The sequence below is a fragment of the Leptodactylus fuscus genome, chromosome 8 (genome assembly GCF_031893055.1).
Source record: "Leptodactylus fuscus isolate aLepFus1 chromosome 8, aLepFus1.hap2, whole genome shotgun sequence".
NCBI lineage: Eukaryota > Metazoa > Chordata > Amphibia > Anura > Leptodactylidae > Leptodactylus > Leptodactylus fuscus.
The window spans coordinates 47,011,684-47,030,826 of record NC_134272.1 but is presented as its reverse complement, the minus strand read 5'-3'; the positions used below and the strand labels follow the sequence as shown (position 1 = coordinate 47,030,826).

Below are 19,143 nucleotides of genomic sequence, written 5' to 3'. Positions count from 1 at the left end.
TTTTTAAAGGCTATTCACGCATATGTGGGGCTCTATCAGCATGATTTTGCTGATAGAGCCCCTTTAAGTAGTCACTGCTGTGTTTTTAGCTAACCATCACTCTTGTTAAGTTACCTAAATATATTGTATACCCAAATGTACAGTAAGAATTCAGAGAAATCCATGCACGTCACCGAGGACAGGGCACTGCTGCTCTTGGGGTTGGTAGGAATTTAATAGATGGATGTAATTTATGGCGGATTAAATCAATGTGATTTATAGGTTATACGCAAAATATGTTTGTCACTTTATGCATCAGATATAAATATACCAATAATTCACATCTGTTTAACTGTAAAGAGAACCTGGACCACGTCTGAATTCATCACCAAAATGATAGGTCTATATTACAGCTCCATTAGGACAGAGCCACCCAAAGCTTGTGTCTGTACTAAGACAACGGGAGGAATGCTAAAGAGACTGTACAGTACAAAGTAGACATCAAAAAAAGATGCTCTAGCAATTTCATTTCATGAGGAATTTACTAATACTCAAGAGAACTGAGAGATAGTTAATCTTAACCAAACATTTTCCATCCAGGTTATTAAAACCGGCTGTACCTTTTTATAGACGCTGCCCACTATTGCTGATCTGATTCTCATTCCAATAACGTAGCACAGATAGTCGTGTTGGTGAAGGAAGAGAGACTGGAAAGAAGGACAAATGAGCAGGAGCGCAGCTATCAAAAAACTTTGCCAAGTCGGTGCTGAAGAATTCTGCAAACGGTCCAAGAGCAGTCTGGGGAAAACAAGGGCAAACAGGTCATGCTTGTGCAATATCACTATATATTAATACTACTACTAATTATTATATAACAGCCTAATATCACATACATTGTAGAAACTAATAAACCATTCCACATCATGATGAAATGTGACAGTGTACAGTATGACTACTCTATTACTAATACTGTATGAATTAATAGTAGATTTAGTAAATACAGGGTATGTGCCGTCTAAAGTATTAGAGACAAGGAATTTTCATAGATAGCTATGCTATAGTCCAACCTGATAAAGCACCAGGAATCAAATACAAGTTACACTAAACAGAAGGCAATGTCAGTCAGCTGCCTCTAAGGCCAGCAAGATATCGTCTTGTGTTAAAAGGGGCATGGACTGGCAGGACAGGGATGTAATATTACCACTTTATAAATCATTGATGCGGCCCCATCTGAGATATTCAGTTCAGTTTTGGGCACCAGTTCATAGAAAGGATTTCCTAGAGTTGGAAAAGATTTAATGGAGGGCCACAAAACAGGCGTATGGAGGACCTCAGTTATGAAGACTAAAGGGGTTAAATTTGTTTCATCTGGCAAAGAGGCGTATGAGGGAAAATATACCGTATTTTTCGGACTATAAGACGCACTTTTTTTCCCCAAAATTTTTGGGGAAAAGAAGGGTGCGTCTTGTAGTCTGAAGGTGGCGCCTGGCATCCGCTGTAATAGAGAGGCGGAAGCCGGCAAGTGATAGACGCCATTACAGGTGCCGGGGCCTGAGACATCGCTGCGCTCCTCTGCCCTGCATGAAGCCAGGCAGCGGCAGGGGCTCCTCCGTCCCCCCGCTGCTGGCTTCATGAAGGGCAGAGGATCGTAGCGATGTCTCAGGCCCCGGCGTCTATCCCTCCCCGGCATCTGCCTCTCTAGTACAGCAGATGCCGGGTCAGTATCAGCGGCCCCTTCTCCCCCGGGGCCGGTCCCCACCGGACCCGTACCTGTAAAGTTGAAGGCCGGCTCCTGCGCGGCGATACCGCAGGAGCCGACCTGTCCGGGTGACAGCCGGGAGCCTAATGAGGCTCCCAGGCCTGTCACTGCTATATATTAGTATTGCGGCTGGTCTCTATGACCAGCCGTAATACTAATATACAGAATGTCCCATAGACGGCAATACAGTTGTATTGCCGTCTATGGGACTTGCGATCAAGTGACCGCAGGTTCAAGCCCCCGGGGGGGGAATAAAATAGTTAAAAAAAAAAAAAAAAAAAAAAAAAAAAGCTTTAAAAATATGAAATAAATAAAAGTTCTAAATCACTGTTTTTTTTTTCAATACAAGGTGATCTAAAGCAATAGATATCCCCCAAAATGGTATAACTAAAAAGTACATCTGGCCCCGCAAAAAAAAAACGCTCTATGCATCCCCGTACAGCTGCAGGGTCACCTGTCAATGTGGCCTTGCAGCTGTTGCAAAACTACAACTCCCATATATTAAATATTTTACCAGTTTTTGCTTCAAAATTTTTTTTCCCTATTTTCCTCCTTTAAAACCTGCGTCTTATAGTCCAGTGCATAGTCCGAAAAATACGGTAATAAACCCGTATAAATCTAGAAAGAAATATGGAGAAGAGCTGTTCCATGTAAAATCAAAGGACAAGGGGAGACTCCCTACGCCTAGAGAAAAAAAGGTTAAATCTCAAGAGCCAACAAGGCTTCTTCACTGTAAGGACTGGGAATCTGCAGTGTCAGCTGACCGCTTCAGGAAAGGCTTAGACGTGTATAGAATGCCTTGCCCTTTCCCATACTCTGGCTGTATGAATTTGGTCTTACAACTGTCAGCTGGCAGACAAGGAACCATTAGGATTCTGGATTAAAGGAGTTTGCTCACCAATAAAACTTATTTCTTCTCTACAGAGAATAGGGGTTCCTTGTACCCCTACATGAATAAAGTGCTGGTCATGCATACTACCACCCCATTGATTTCTATGGGACTGCCAAAGAAAATTGTATATTGGTGGTTTCATCAGTTGGACTCTCACCAATATAAAACTTACCTCCTTTCTTATAGATAGGAGATAGATTGTATTCCTGGAAACGTAGCGATTTTTTATTGCAGATTTCTGAGCCAAAGTCAGTAGTGGATTTAACTGAAGAAGAACGCTTGAAGCTACAGCAGTGGACTGGTATTAGAAGCAGCACGGAGAGCTTGAATAGGAGCAGACTGCACGTGCTCCCAGTCTACTGCTGTAGCTTTCAATACCCAGGGGCAGCCAGAGCAGCAGATTTGTGCATGGTCTTGGTGCGAGACCCCCCAGATCAGATACTGATGGCCTATCCTGTGAATCAGAAATGCATTTGGAGCCAGAAAGACCTGTGTAACGTTTTGAAATTCTCAGATTTAGATGTATTTATTGATTATGTTCTTATTTTCTTATATTATCTGTTATATAAATTCATATAAAGTGTTTACTTATTATTGATACAAATATTTTAGATGTATATAACCTTGCCACCAGGTTGTCTCAAATTCCAGGTAAAGGAATTCTACATTCTTGAAATCCTCTCCTTGTTAAAACTCTATTTTTGTACATCTTCAGATGTTATCTAACCTTGAACCTTAGAGCTTATAAAAAACATATGCAAACAATACACCCAGTAGAAAAAAACCTTGACTCTGAAATCATCATGACAGATGCACTACAGGTCAAAGTCACCAAGGTACAGCATGACATATGGTAAGAGCCTTGAACTTCTCCATGTTCTTGATAAGGTAATACCTCATAAGCTGAGGGCTGATGAAGAGGAAGGCCGTGTACAGAACCATTAACAGCGCACTAAGCAGGTAATGGTAACCAAAAGAATTAGCAAGGATCTTCAGGAGAGAATGGTTATTCATCTGCATACTGGGATTTTTCAGGAGAATCTCAGTTTCGTCCTGGTCTTCTTGATAAACTGCAATACCATTACCCTCCTTGGCATTAGACAACTTTGTGCGAACCTCTAACCTGTAATGATATAAAATAGATGTAACAGGGGACAGCAAAATTGATGCAAGCAAAGAATGAAGTCCAAAAAAAGGCACTCTAAAATTATCATAAAAGACCACCTCTTTGAGAATATTTCATCCCAGAGCAAGTTTCCTGAAAGCAATTTTCAATTTCACCGCATAAACTCAGTGACAAAAAAAATGAGGCAACAAGAAAGAGTTGTTGGAATGGAAATGAAACTGCTCAGTGAGAATGCATTGATGATATATGTAATGAATGAATGGAAGCGGCCGAACACCAAGGGGTTAACCAGAATTTCGAATACCTCATTCATCTCTACATACGAGGGCATCCAGTAAAAAAATGTACATGGCATGATATACATTTCCTTACAATGGGTGCAGTAAACCAATATATGACTTTGGGAATTCCTCCCACTGCATACCTCTGATGGATATTGCAGAATGAACTGGTGTATGTACAATGTTTTGCTAAAAGAATAAATGGAAGAACACATTTGATGCTTTTGACTTATTTACCTCTTTATGGATTTACATTCTGCTGTGACCTGGGTAATAATATCTGATAGGTAACAAGGAGCAGGTCTCCAATGTCTGAATCACTGGTCATAAAAGTCTTGTAAAAAGGTGGTTTTTCACCTACTACAAATCTTCTGCATGAGTTTACATTTTGTCATACCAGTTATTCAAAGTGACATTTACTAGTTCTTTGAACTTTCTCTATTGGAACTTTAACCTTTGCTTTTCATTTTTATTCAGATACTTGGCTTCTATCCAACTTACGGTTTTGTTTTATGCCATTCTTTCTGGATCTCTTTTGAGAACTTTAATAAAATTTCTTCTGCAGTGTCTGATTTCCTCAGGGACCAAACATCATCTGCTTTTAGTGGTTGTTTATAACCCCTAAACATTATTCTTAAAGAAAAAAAAAAAAACCAATTAACCATAAATAATGGACATCTTCTAAATCTTAATAAGGCAAGTGTGTATATGGCATTTAATAGCAGCTGATTTAATTATATATATACACACATACAAATAAATATCAATTAAAAACGCCTGTGCTGTTTAGTTTTGTATGTCAAGCGAAAACGGTATGGTTTACTAATGTTCAGCCCATCACATTGTTTCAGCCCAACCTGACCACACCAAAACAGATAAAAGGCAAGTATAACTTGGTAAGGAAAATAGGTACTATCTGTTCTTTGGCCTCTATTATTTCCCTCTACTCGTTATATTAACCCCTATAGCAACCGCTGCCTATATTTGTCGGCAGAACCTGTCAATTTACTGGAATTGCAATAAGGGATAATGCATAAGATGCCAATTCAATTATTGCTGGACAGTGATAGCTGCTCATTGACCAAACCAGAGGACCAAGTACATTCAGCGATGACGAGGATTCTGATAACTACTCTTCATCATTGTCTGCTGGCATCTTGTTTCTGCCCTCTGCTAGTCCACGCTATCTATAATCAGCCCACCTAATTAGATAGGACTGGCATATCTTATCTCACATATGGCATTCCTGCTACATAAGTCATTAGCCTCTATTTGACCTATAGCCTCTATAGGGGTCAAACGAGCATAATAGAAGCTAATGACTTATGTAGCAGGAATGCCATATGTGAGATAGGATATGCCAGTTCTATCTAATTAGGTGGGCTGATTATAGATAGCGTGGACTAGCAGAGGGCAGAAACAAGAGCCGCAGAATCCATTGGAAGAAAGGGCAGCTCGCTTCTTTTTTCCGTTAGTGGCATGTTGCGGGAAAAAAAAAAAAGAACGATAGCGGTCTCCATAGACCACCATTGTGAGGGGGCAGATTATGACGTGGATTCCGTGCCATAACCCACCCCCCTCTATGCCCGTGTGAACTAGCCCTCCCCCCCCACCACCACCACAGACACACACAGTTTTTCTTATGTGAAGTCACTTACTCTGTAAACCAGCTGAAAGTAATTTTAGAAAGGAAAGAGGCACTTGACAGAGGGCATGGGTTGTGGGTCTGGGGAAAGGGTAAAAAAAAAATCTCAGTGTAAATCACAAAGCAAATGAAACAATGTAGCTGTATTTGTGCTTGCAGGAATGTTTAAAAAGTGAAAAAAAATAATGTGCTAGAACATGCACTTACGACAAAAAACACCACAACAATAAAAACCTTTTTTGTCTGCTACTGGACAAAAACCATTTGTCTTATACTAAATTGAGTTTGTGGATTCCAAATCCGAAGTCAGGGTCCATTCACATGGAGTTTTTTGGCAAGGATTTTGGCAATGAATCTGTGTCAGAATCCATGTGGAAAAAACGCCTCCCCATAGAGTTCTATGGGTTCCGCTAGCGGAAAAAAAAAAACTTCCTTTCGGCGGATTCCACCTGCAAAAACCAATGCTGTCAATGGGAGGTGGAAAATCCACGTTGTGGATTTGGGCGTGGAATTGGCAAAAACTGTGTGGAAAAATCGCTACCGGTTTTTTCAAGGTCCATACATTGTGCTGGAGGAAAAAAACATTTCCTAATTCCTGAAGCGGATTTTTTCCTCGCCAAAAAACTCCATGTGAATGTTTCCTCAGAATTGTTGTAACACGTCAGGAAAATTTGCTATGCATAAGTATACCTAAATGAATAAAGCACTTAGAAAGCATTGAATGATTTTGAACAGAATGAGTTTAACACCAACAATTATGTGATCTATATCAAAGTTTTCATAATAAACAGTGTATGAAAATATAACAGAATAACAAAATTTCAAAAAACTCTCGTTTTTCAGTTTAAGGGTGCATGCACACTACGTAACGCCGGGCGTGTATGAGAGCCGTACACGCCGGCGTTACAGCAGGGCTGCCGAACACTTCCCATTCACTTCAATGGGAGCGCTCGTAAACGCCGCTGTTACGAGCGCTCCCATTGAAGTGAATGGGAAGTGTTCGGCAGTCTGCCATAATGCCGGCGTGTACGGCTCTCATACACGCCCGGCGTTACGTAGTGTGCATGCACCCTAATAGTCTTACTAGAGCAAGGCTCAAACTGTTAAATTAACTTCAGGCATCTGCTTTTGTGTTTGTGAACGGTCATATTTTCCTGTTGCAAAAACCAGGTGTAGTCCCCCATCATGTTGGGATTCCAGCAGCCTTGATATCTGATCTCCATTGTAGAAATATCTTTATGGAATGGCTCTCTATATTCGTCACTTACGGTAGGTTCACACTAGCACCCAGAGTCCATTCTGAGCTTTCCATCTTCTCCATGCAGAAGACGGAAAGCTGTCAGACCGGGTCTGGCCGTGAGCGCTTTATGCTCTCCACCCCGAAACCAGTATTTTTAAAGCGGACACAGAATACTGTATGTCCAACTCTGTGTCCAATTTAAAAAAAAAACGGTTTCGCGGCGGAGAGCATAAAACGCTCACCGGCGCTCACGGCCGGACATCTTTCAAACCCATTCAAATGAATGGGTTTGAAAGAGTCCTGCAGGTTTCCGTCTCCTGCTCAGTTTTGTGCAGGAAACGGAAACCTGCATGAACGGAGACCGGGTGCAGATGTGAACGAGCCCTTACGTGTCCCAAATTCAGCAGCCAAGTTGCTCATATGCTGCAAGCTTATTGTCCAACTCCATCATAAGGCCATTTACATCAGTACAGAAACAGACATCGCTTTCCATTGCATAGTATGCAGCTAACTTGGTGTGTGTCGATGAGGAAAGTGTGAAATTGTGGTGCCAGATAAGTCTGGGTATGTCCACTAGAATATTTCCAATATATAATGCATTCATATTTTAACTGAAAAGGCTTTGCAGGTATAACTTAAAATTTAGACGTGTCAGTCAAATTCCAAGCTCATATTTGGAATCAGCGCGCTCATTTTCGTATAAATTACGTTTTTCTCTCAGTAGCAAAATCATTGTTGCACGGTGAAATAAGCAATTAATTTATAATGTCATGGTGGTTAAATAATCTAGAAGCAATTTATAAGGAAATACTTGCAGGTATTGTTGATGCCGTTGTTTTAAGCCATAACCAGAATAGGTGTCATCTATTACGATATATACAGTGGCTTGCAAAAGTATTGATACCCCTTGAACTTTTTCACATTTTGTCACCTTACTACCACAAACTTAAATGTAGTTTATTGAAATTTTAAGTGACAGTCCTACACCAAGTAGCAGATAATTGTGAAGCGGAATGAAAATGATACATGGTCTTGGACATGCAAACTATTCAGCCCCCGGTATAAAAAATTGCCTTCAGAAGTCACTTAATTAGGTCGGTTCACATCTGCGTTCGGTATTCCATTCATCAAGTCCGCTTGGGGACCAATAGATTATAATGAGGTCCGTGTGTTTTCCCCATGAATTGTGCGGAGAGAAAAGTACTTCAAGCAGCGCTTTTCTTTCCACGTGATTCATGCGGACACCGCACGGAAAACACACGGACCCCATTATAGCTTAAAAATTTCAGCACTCGAAAATATATACAAAAAAATTTCAACTTTAATCCAGCAAAATAAAAATATGCAGCCAAACAACAGGAAATTGGACTTGGCATCTTTTCCCTCCTGACATGTTTCTGGTCACAAGGCCTTACTGATAGTGAGGAAATGTCATATACTGTTTTGTAATGGCAAAAGTAGCATTCTGTGACCTAAACATAGCCCTCACCAAGAAGCCCTCAGCAGATGCCACGGATACCACCATAAACAAGTGGCACATATATCGCTGGTTCAATATGACGGTAGTGTCCTCTACTGCATCTATGCTGATGGATAAAGGATACAGAGCACACCGTCACGTTCTTCCACTAGCCATGACTGCACAGTTTGTTTACTGTGGTATCCGTGGCACCCAGCAAGGATTATTTTTTTTTTTTTTTTTTTTTTTTACACAAAACACCCAACCCTTTAATAAATGTTACAAGCAAGTCTATGTTTAACAGGACTATTCCCATCTCAGTAATGAAAGGCTGAGATGGGAAGAAACCTTTAAAGTCTATAAGAATGTTTGTACTTTCAATCTATACACTAACTAGAAAAAAAAAAAACCTACATACCATGTCACTTTTGAAAAATGGAAGTCGATCATTGAAGAATGACAGAATGCACTGGAACAGCACCAGTAAGAAGTACAACATGAACAGCGTGTAGCGCAGTCTGTTAATCTCCGCTGCCTTCAAAACAGAAAGAACATCAAAAGGGTTATATTTACCAACAGTTTTCAAGATTTTTTGTTTTTTAATATCAGATACATCAACAACTTAAAGGGATTTTGCAAAATAGGGCAAAAATGGGCCAACCCTCTAACTTTTAAATCAGGTGGAGGTAGTGAAAAAAACAAAACAAAAAAAAAAACAAAAAAAAAAAACACTCATACTTTCTAGAGATGAGCAAATAGTATTTGATCGAATACTTCGCTCCCATAGGAATGCATGTAAGCAGCCGAACACCAAGGGGTTAAGCACAGTGAATATTCGATGTGCTTAACCAGTTGATGTTCGGCCACTTACATGCATTCCTATGGGAACGAGGTGTTCGATCGAATACTACTCGCTCATCTCTAATACTTACCTGTCCCCGATGCGTCGGTGTCCTCCAGGTGTGTTCCGGTCCTTCTGCTCAACAGGTCTGTTCCAGAGATCCACTGAAGCCGCTGATTGGCCTCAATCCGCGAAGGGCATGCAATGTCGCTACCTGACATCACAGGTGGCTTCCTGAGGCCAATTAGTGGCTTCAGCAGAACTCAGGAAGAGACCTGGGAGAAGACGGGAGGACACAGAGTTATCGGGGACAGGTGAGTATGCATTATTTTTTTTTTTTTTTTTTTTTTATTACTGCCCCGGCTGATTTAAAAGCTAAAGGGGTTGTCCAATTTTACCTGGACAAACCCTTTATGGATTCATAGTTTTGTCTAATGCAATGTAAGGATCAGAACTTCCCAAAAGAACTGCTTCTTAACAGGGGTGTAACATGCAAGTCTGAAGCCATGGACACCTTCTCAGGAAAGCAATAAAATAGAAAGGTCAAGTTTCTGACATTTTAACCATGTCCTGTGGGCTTTTCCTCTCTTCCGATTACCAGAAGGCCCAGCATGCTATCTCCAGAGAAATCTATAACCTGTGACAATCTCTGGTCCACCTCTGAAATCTGTGAACTACTATTTATCCATACCTGGGAAAGGGCTGTTGTGATTTTGGTTCTTAGCTGGAAGACAGCACATATTAAAGCCAGTATCCAGAATATTAGAAGGAGAGCAGATGAGCGAACGCCTCTTATCCTCTCATACTGAATCAGGCATGCAGCAAAAAGCTAGAAATCAAAGGGAGAAAATGCAGATTTATTTTCAATTATTCAGCATAATTTCACATTATTCTGCAACATGAGACAATGAGTATTGTAAACTAATGAGGTATGTATATAGGTTTGAGGCATAAGTTGGGAGAATTCCTTGACTTTAACCCCTGACAGGTCAATAAGCCCCCAATTTATGAATGTACTTTTGCATATATATATTTTTTTTAATCTGCCTTCTATACTCCTATCAAAATAGACATTATATATGCCTATACAGCAGGATACATCATAGTCCTTCGTCAGAGGTACTGTATACATTGGGAGATTCTTCCAATATACACCTCTGACATTTTCCGCTCTCAGAGCCATATGAGGTCTTAATGTTTGTGGGACAAATTTTTCTTCATGATAGTACTATTAATTATGTTGTATAATGTACTACGAAGTGGGAAAAAAAATCAGAATGTGGTGGATTTGAAGAAAAAGTGCAATTGTGCGACTTACTTGTGGGCTTCATGCAGCCAAAATAAAATGTCACCTGTATTTTATGTTTCGGTACGATTCCGAGGATACCAAATTTATATGGTTTTATTTTAACTCCTTAACAAAAATCCAAAACTGTGCCAATTTTTTTTTTCCTAATAGTCACCATATTCTGCCACCCATAACTTTTTTTATACTTCCGTGTACAGGGATGCATAGGGTGTCTTTTTTTGCAGGGTCAGGTGTACCTTTTAGTTATACCACTTTGGGTAAATTGCTATTGCTTTGATCACTTTTTATTAAAATTTTTATCAGCGGCAAAACAGGACACAGGGATATCTAATGTGTATGTGTTTCACAATATTTAAGTACTTTTATATGTGCTCTAGGGAAAGGGGAGGTGATTTGAATTTTTAATACTTTTTATTTATTTTTTATATTTATTAGACCTCCTAGGGGTCTTGAATCCCAAGGGGTCTGATTACTAATGCAATGCATTACAATGCTAATGGTAGTTCTATTGCAGCTACATAGGAGAGAATTCCCTTCCTGATATACCAGAAATGACTGCTAAGTGTGTTCCCAGGGAAGAAAGAAAATGAAACTATAGAGACTACGACTATAGAAACCTGTAATCTAGATTGACTTCTATGGAGGGCTGTTGTAGGCATGCTCTATGACTGGTGCAGAGGTCACACTGGCTACATAATAGAAGTGATACAAGTCACTGTTATTCCTCATCAGATGGCAACTCAATGACTAGTAAGAAGTGATCTCTAAAGAGCAGAAAGTGTCAGCCTATTATAATCAGTATGAGAGCTGGTAAATATCCAAATTTTTGAAATACATATAGTAAAAAGTAAAACTTGGGGCACTTTCTGAGGACACTTTATTTATATAATTGTAGTTAATGGCTGTTATATTAAAGTTGACTTGTAACATGAATCGGTGCAGATCATTCATCACACCAATCGTTTTCATTACCATAGCAGCACCACCTATAAGCGGACTAATAAGGAGAGCCGGAGGTTCAGCAACGCCATGTGTCATGTTCCACACCGTGTAGAAAAGTTCTGTATAACAGATAAGGGCCAACAGAGCAGAAAGACACTGCAATGAGAAAAAAAGAAATCCAACAATTAAGTATTATACTGAAAAGGAGAATTGTTAGTATGAGACAATACATTTCCACAACAACACGGGATCAATAAATTCATTTCTGTAAGTCACGCAGGTTTACTAACACTGTCTTATGCTTAGTTGACAACAATGATGCCTGTTCGCTTCTCTGGCCCATCGGAGGACCAGAAAGATGGACCAACAGACAGCAAATATAACAAACACCAAGAGAGCCCAAGGGACACCATTTACAATAATCGAACCATCAGGTGTCTATTGGATGTCTGTTCTATAAAATGAAATCGCAATAAGAAAAAGTTGGGATTTCCATAAATTTTCATCTGGTGATTATAGATGGATCTGCGCCGGACAGACACAAGGCGCAGATGTAAACCCAGTCTTATCAGTTTTTTTTTTAATACCATGATAGTACAGTATCTACATATAAAGAGCCTACATACTTTTTGTACACCACAGATTTAGTCATTAAAAGGGTTATCCAGTTTGTAGTATTGATGGCCTATTCTATAGATCTGCAGGTTATATATACCACGAGCCTGCACTGCCCACTCGCTCTACAAACTGTAGCAGCGAGTGTAGGAACTGCAGCGATGTCCCATTGAAATAGGATTTGTCTTCACTCCTACATGTTCCAAAAATCAGTAGATTTGGGATAAGTGCCACCAATAAAGGTCACAGCAAGGTCAACGTTTTCAAATAACATTTTATATTGTACAGTACTTAGCGAACTGAAGACATTTAGCACTCTCTTATCCTCTTTGCATGTTGTGAAAAAAAAACAACCAGTGACTCTGAAAATGTCTAGGTCTAGAAAAGAACCATTATTCATGGGTGAGTAAAAATACTCGGAACACACAATGTTACGAGAATGCTATTCCATGCAGGGAATCCATGCAGAATTAGCAAATTTAGGCAATTATTAAAACGGTGATTTAAAGGGGTAGTCCCATCTAACAGATGCCATCTATACAGCTAGCTTATGTAAATTCAAGAGTTTTCCTAAATATATTGCTTAGCAATGGTGCTTCATTTGTCTGTTATGTGAAATTATTCCTCCCATTGTTCACACAGCGCTGTCAAAGCACCCAACCTGTAACTGATAAAAAACAGGTTGGAGGGATAAGTCACTGCTCTCCGGTAGGGCTGAGTCCACTCACTGTTCTATGGTCAGGACTATCAGGTCAATTAATTGCAGCTTCTCTAATAAAAACTCAGTCTGTGTTATCTCTAAATATAAACAGAAAGATAATCCTTGTCATCCCTGGGAGCGTGTACGTTTTTTCTCTCTCCAAACCTGTGTAATTTAATAAACATTTACAGTGCACATTATTTGATCTGCATTATTATAGGTTTCCAGTAATTGTAATAGATAATCTGTCATGATAAAGACAATGTCTCTATCTAGTGAGATACTTCATAGTGTCCTGTCCATCAAACTGTCAAAGCGGACTCTCCCCAGCTTGTAGAAGAATAGAGGGAGAGAGAAGAATAGACAGCGGGCAAACTACTGAGAGATATGGGAAAACCCCTTTAAGCATTCACTGCTATGGTATTCACTGTAGAGAACAAATATTTAAAATTTTACTAGTCACACACTTTTTAGATATGGCGATGCCTAAATGATGTTTCCTATATTCTGCTGGTCAATATAATCACAGTGATAAAGTTTATATAGTTTTTTTTTTTTTTTTTTCATAACCCCCCCCCCCCCCCCAGAGTATAATAATTGTACATGGGTGGTCCACAATGGGGCATAATACTGTGTGCAGGGGCCACTATGGGGCATAATACTGTGTGCAGGGGCCACTATGGGGCATAATACTGTGTGCAGGGGCCACTATGGGACATAATACTGTGTGCAGGGACCATTATGGGGCATAATAATAGTGTATATGTGTGTGTGGGGGGGGGAGGTTTGTCAGGGTCTTCGGGGGGGAAGGGTTGAGTGGGGGGGGTGTTAATTATTCCAGAGTTCCCCCTAAAATGTCTTCCCAATTTTAGCACTAGGTGTGTCAGGTGTTTAGTGGTCACTTTTCTTGCTCCATTCAGGTTGGGATGAAAATGGTGATTATTGTTTACCATATAGTAAATTTGGGCACATCAGTGTCTTAGTATAGATGAGCTTCTGTCATGCTATTCCCCAAGCTAGAGTGTTGCAGATTGGTATCATTCCCTATGGGATACCTGCAGCTGCTCACTCCACATGTAAACACATTTGTACATTGTGTCCAAGAGAGAATGTTCTATTATTATGTGAAGGAGATTTTGTCCTTTACAGTTCCTGGTATCTTCATTGTTTGAGCAATTTTATGGGCCTTTTTTATTGTGCAGCAATAAAAAAATAAAACAGCCAGTGGGGCACTGACCAGAAGCCATACTATACTGTGTGCAAGTGCTTCTCAAAGTGTAAGGCGGGTTCACTGGTGAGATTCCCCCAGTTGTAGATGAGGCTTGGATGGTGAAGCAGAAGTGATCATACAGTAAGTGGAGATGAGCGAGTAGGTATTCGATCGAATACTACGGTATTCGAAATACTAGTACTCGATCGAGTACCACTCGCTATCCGAATGGAAAAGTTCAATGCAGAACCAGCATTGATTGGCCGAATGCTATACAGTTATACTGCTAGGAATAGAGCAGTCTACTGCATTACTCTATGTGGCAAAAGACACAAACCAAGACAGATTCCACTTAAGGAGGATTTTTTTTAGCCTTCATTGGACAATGATCTATATAAGAATAAGTCATCAATAACAGTGGCCCAGAAAACCCATTTAGGACTAAGGCCGCATGTTATGGAAACACTGCTTTTTAGAGATGAATTGGTATTCGATCGAATATCAGGCTGTTCGAGGTATTCGATTCCAATCGCAAGCGCGTAAAAATTTGTATCCCCTCCCACCTTCCCTGGCGCGTTTTTTGCACCAATAACTGTGCAGGGAAGGTGGGACAGGAACTACAACATCGTAGGCATTGAAAAAAAAATTGAAAAAAACCCATTGGATGCCGAGAACATGTGACCCCTGGTTTATAAGAATAGCGGCCGCCATCTTCGTTTCATTTTGTGGCTTGGAGACGTAGGGACAGTCGTGCTGATGAGGGCTAGATAGGTATTAGCTTCATCTAGGCAGGGAAAAACTGAAGAAGAACAACAGCTCTTTTCAGAGCTATACTGCAGGGAGAGGAGTCGATGTATGCTCAATCCAGCTTTGCACGGTGTGTCCCCCAAACGCCAAAGTGGGATACCCAGCATTAGTCCGGCTATGTATGCTCAAGCAAGCTTTACACGGAGTGTCCCCCCAAAATCTAACAGGGATACAGAACAATTAAGTTCGGCTATATACACTCAACCCAGCTTTCCATGGTGTCTACCCTCAAACGCCAGAGTGGGATACACATCAAATCAGACAGTCCATATAAGCTCAATCCAGTTTTTAAGGCTGTACCCCCCAAAAGCTAACTGAGATACACAGCAATTCAGTCAGGCTATATACGCTCAATCCCCAGTGCTGAAGCACTTGCAGGTCGCAGGTGTGTTCGAGGTTGCAGCGCAGGTGTAGGCTTTCCCCAAAGTGTCAGACAGATGTGGAGGTGTCCAGTCTGGACTGTAGCACCTGCACTGTAAAAAGTCGAAAAGGCAGTGTCGGCAACACCGGGCGACGATTGTCCTGCCTTTGCTCTATCCCACTGAGCCCAGGGCTTGCCTTCCAAACGACAGCACACACAAGAGGTGGTAAGGTTGTTCTTTTCAGAGCCCCTACTCAGTTTAGACTTGCAAAGTGTGCAAACCGCACTAAATTTGTCCTCCGTTTATACATTGAAAAATCTCAACACCATCGAGGAACGTGGCCTCGATGGGGGAGTTTCTCTTGGGTGGCTAGAAGAGGGGACATCTTGGGCCTTGCTGCCTCAGGCCTGGCTTCTGTGAAGCAGCTGTGCCTCTGGACATGCCTCTACCTCTAGCCACCTTTTTTCCTGCTTAGCTTGCCTCCATATCTACATATCATTTTTGCGATTTTTTTCCTTTCCCCTACCAGAACAAAGGACGAGATATTTTACTTATAACGGGGGTCGAGGATTGAAAAAATCCAGTATTGTTTGCTCTCCATGACGTGAACTATGCCTTTGTCTCTTGAAAAGCAATCCAACATGAAGTCAGCCATGTGTGCCAGTGTGTTACTTGGCATGACTTCTAATGAGCTTCTAACCAGCAGAGTTGGGGGGAATCAGGGTGGATTGAGCCTAGTAGGAGCAGAATTGTGCAACGCTGATGGTGGAGGAGTATGAGGAGGAGGAGGAGGAATTGTAGAGGGTGAGCACACACATGAAACTTAATGTCGGGGTGCTTAACACTGGTGGACATGAAAATGATGGGTCTATCCATTGGCTGTTCATTTTCATGAAAGTCAGCCGGTCAGCTAACAGCCAGCTGTGCTTATCTGTGATGATGCCACCGGGTGCGCTGAAGACCCTTTCCGATAGCATGCTGGTGACAGGGCAGGAAAGGACCGCCAAGGCATATAGTGCAAGTTCCAGCCACAAATCCAACTTGGAGACCCACTAAGTGTAGGGCGCTGAGGGATCGGAGAGGACAGGGCTGTGGTCGGCCAGGTACTGCCACAACACACGCCTATACTTGTCCCTCCTGGTGACACTAGGCCCCTCAGTGGCGATAGTTTGGCCAGGGGTGCCGCTAGCCTCCTGTGTAACAATGAGATCATCTGCCACTTCGTCGTCGTCATCCTCTTCCTCCTCTTCCTCCATGAATATACGCTGTGAAGCGGACAGGAATGTGCACTGACTATTCTGCTGGGATGGTTCTGCTCCTATGCCTGACTCCTCACTGTACAATGTGTTATTCCTGATGGCGATGAAAGATTCTTTCATCACACACAAGAGCGGTATTGTTACACTCACTAATGCATTGTCACAGCTGACCCTCTTGGTGGACTCCTCAAAGACACGCAAGATCTCGTATAAGTCTGCCAACATGAACCCTTGATGAACCCTTGGGTTTTGGAGATGGAACTCCATCAAAGGTCTCTGCTGCTCACACACCCTGCTCAACATATGGTATCTAGGCATCAGCGTGACCTCGTGGTGACCTCGCACAACAGCCGATGCTTCAGGCAGATGTAGGTGTTGCTGGAGTGTATTGAGGCTAGCAGCAGCTACTGTAGACTTGCCAAAGTGGGCGCACAAGCGCCGCACTTTAACCAGTAGCTCGTGTAAATTGGGGTATGTTTTTAAATACCAATAAGTTGAAAACGTGGACCAGGCATGGAAAGTGTTGGAGGCTAGCAAGCTCCAGTGCCGCTACCAGGTTCTGGCCATTATCGCACAAAAAAAAATGCCTGGGCCCAGGTGCAGCGGCGAAAACCACATTGCCATATCATCAAGGATGGCATCCCTCACCTCAGAGGCAGTGTGTTGTCTGTCCCCCAAGCTGATGAGCTTCTGCACGGCCTGCTGACATCTCCCCACACCAGTGTTGCAGGGTTTCCAGCTCGTAGCTGGGATCGATTTAACAGCGGAGGAGGAAGAGGAGGGTGGTGTTTCAGCACTCCTGCCAGGAATATTGGGTGGGGAGACAAGGCAGGCCGCCACAGTTTGTGATCCGGTCCCAGCCTCAACTACATTCAGCCAGTGTGCCGTGATTGAGACACGTGCTGGTGCAAGGCTTAACTCACCTCAAGAGCCAAAAACGTGCTGGTGCAAGGCTCAACTCACCCCAAGGGTCAAAAACACAGCTGGTGAATTTTTTTCAGTTCCAAAGGACTGTGTGTTTAGATTTGGCTCAGTCACAGTTCCAGAACATGTCTTGGAAGGCAAGGTTTCCTTTAGTGGTTCCATCTCAACAGGATGATGATGATAATGATGATGATGATGATGCTTGGTTAAATCTGGTGTCGGAAGGGAAAGTGGTTTCTGATCTACATCTAAAGGACTGGAGCATGTTGTTTGGACTATTAACACCTGATCAGAACCCTGTACAGGTAATGTAGAGTCCCATATTAGAGGACCATTACCGGTAGTAGTGGTTGCAGCCAATTCTCCACCTTTGCGGTCCTCTAAATAAAAGTTACGCCCAGGACTTGATGCCAAAATGTTATAAATTTCCCAATCAAAATCAAGGTCAATGTCTGAGTCCTCAGTCCAATCCACTGCATCAATCCAACAAGAGAGTGATGGTTTTAGAACCGTTTTAGGGGCTAACACTCTTCTGGTGCAAGGGTCAACTCATCCAAAGGGCAAAAAACTCTGCTGTTGCAAGGCTGAACTAAGTTAAAGGGCCTCAATCTCTGCTGGTAACTCAGCTTAAGGGCCTCTAACTTAATTTGGAAGGGCTCACATTAAGGGCCATAAAAGTGAATTTTGGAAGATCTTACCACACACACACGTTCCGGGTGGGTACTGTTGGATTTCCCATTGCCTATTCCATCTGTGGTTGTCATGGGCAACGTGATTTAAAGGGGTGCTTGGTAATGTTTCTTTAGTGTAAAATTTGGGTTTCTGTCCATACAATTGGGGAGGAAAGATGATTTCCAGGTATTTTCCCACTTTCATAGAGGTTTTTTGAGTTGCTAGGCTGTAATGGTGGGGTAAAACTGTGACTTGGGCTTGTTAGATGCCCCCAGACATGCTTCCCCTGCTGTCCCAGTTGCATTGCAGAGGTGTTGTCATCATTTCCTGGGGTGTCATAGTGGACTTGGTGACCCTCCGAGTCGAATTGTGGGATCCCCTGAAACGAACGGGTTTTTCCCCATAGACTATAATGGGGTTCGATATTTGTTCGAATAGTCGAATATTGAGGGGCTATTCGAAACGAATATCGAATATTTCTCTGTTCGCTCATCTCTACTCCTTTTTAAGCCAAAGCCAGGTGTGGCTCAAAAAATGCAGCAAAATCTGCAACAAGCTGATTTTCTGCAATGTGGGTTTTTAGCATAAGGTGGTATGCACACGATGTGTGTGTCACTGGCCGCGAATGAATTCCATAGGAGGCACATGTAAAACATACATGTGCCACAAACCGGACAGGAACAAGACCTGTCCTGAGTTTTGATTATGTCCCTATATATCGAACTGTGAAAATACACAACCGTGTGTATGGGGCAAGAGAGATAATGGTTGGCTAAGGCCCAATGTGGCATTCCACAACAAAAAACGGCTGTGGGAAAAACCACGGCGGCAATGCATCACGGCTCTTCTCGCCACACTTTAGACAGAAAGTTCGCAGAGGTTTCCTCTGAGGACTTTCTGTTTCAGTTATACATATGGAGAAACTGGTATTTCTGTAGGTATAATTGACATGCTGTGATTTCCAAAAAACTGTTCCGGTATGTCCGCAGCACAGGTTTTATTGCAAAGTGAATCCCATCCACTTTGCCCTGAATGTAAAATGCTGCGATTTTTCCAGCCGTATTTCCGTCACAGGCAAATCGCAGTGTTTATGCCATGTGGGACCCCGGTCTCAATGTATT

General features: G+C 41.9%; 1 protein-coding gene across 1 annotated transcript in view; it reads right to left on the bottom strand.

Moving 5' to 3' along the window:
• The window catches only part of LOC142217072 (multidrug resistance-associated protein 1-like), an 85,417-nt gene that overhangs the window by 47,723 nt on the left and 18,551 nt on the right, over positions 1–19,143 (bottom strand). Inside the window, exons 4-11 of the mRNA XM_075285260.1 lie at positions 11,504–11,629; positions 9,914–10,051; positions 8,800–8,916; positions 8,542–8,544; positions 5,696–5,763; positions 4,539–4,670; positions 3,526–3,753; positions 600–777 (exon numbers count right to left, since the gene is read on the bottom strand). Coding sequence (XP_075141361.1) covers positions 600–777; positions 3,526–3,753; positions 4,539–4,670; positions 5,696–5,763; positions 8,542–8,544; positions 8,800–8,916; positions 9,914–10,051; positions 11,504–11,629 — 990 coding nt within the window. The remainder of the gene's footprint in view (positions 1–599; positions 778–3,525; positions 3,754–4,538; positions 4,671–5,695; positions 5,764–8,541; positions 8,545–8,799; positions 8,917–9,913; positions 10,052–11,503; positions 11,630–19,143) is intronic.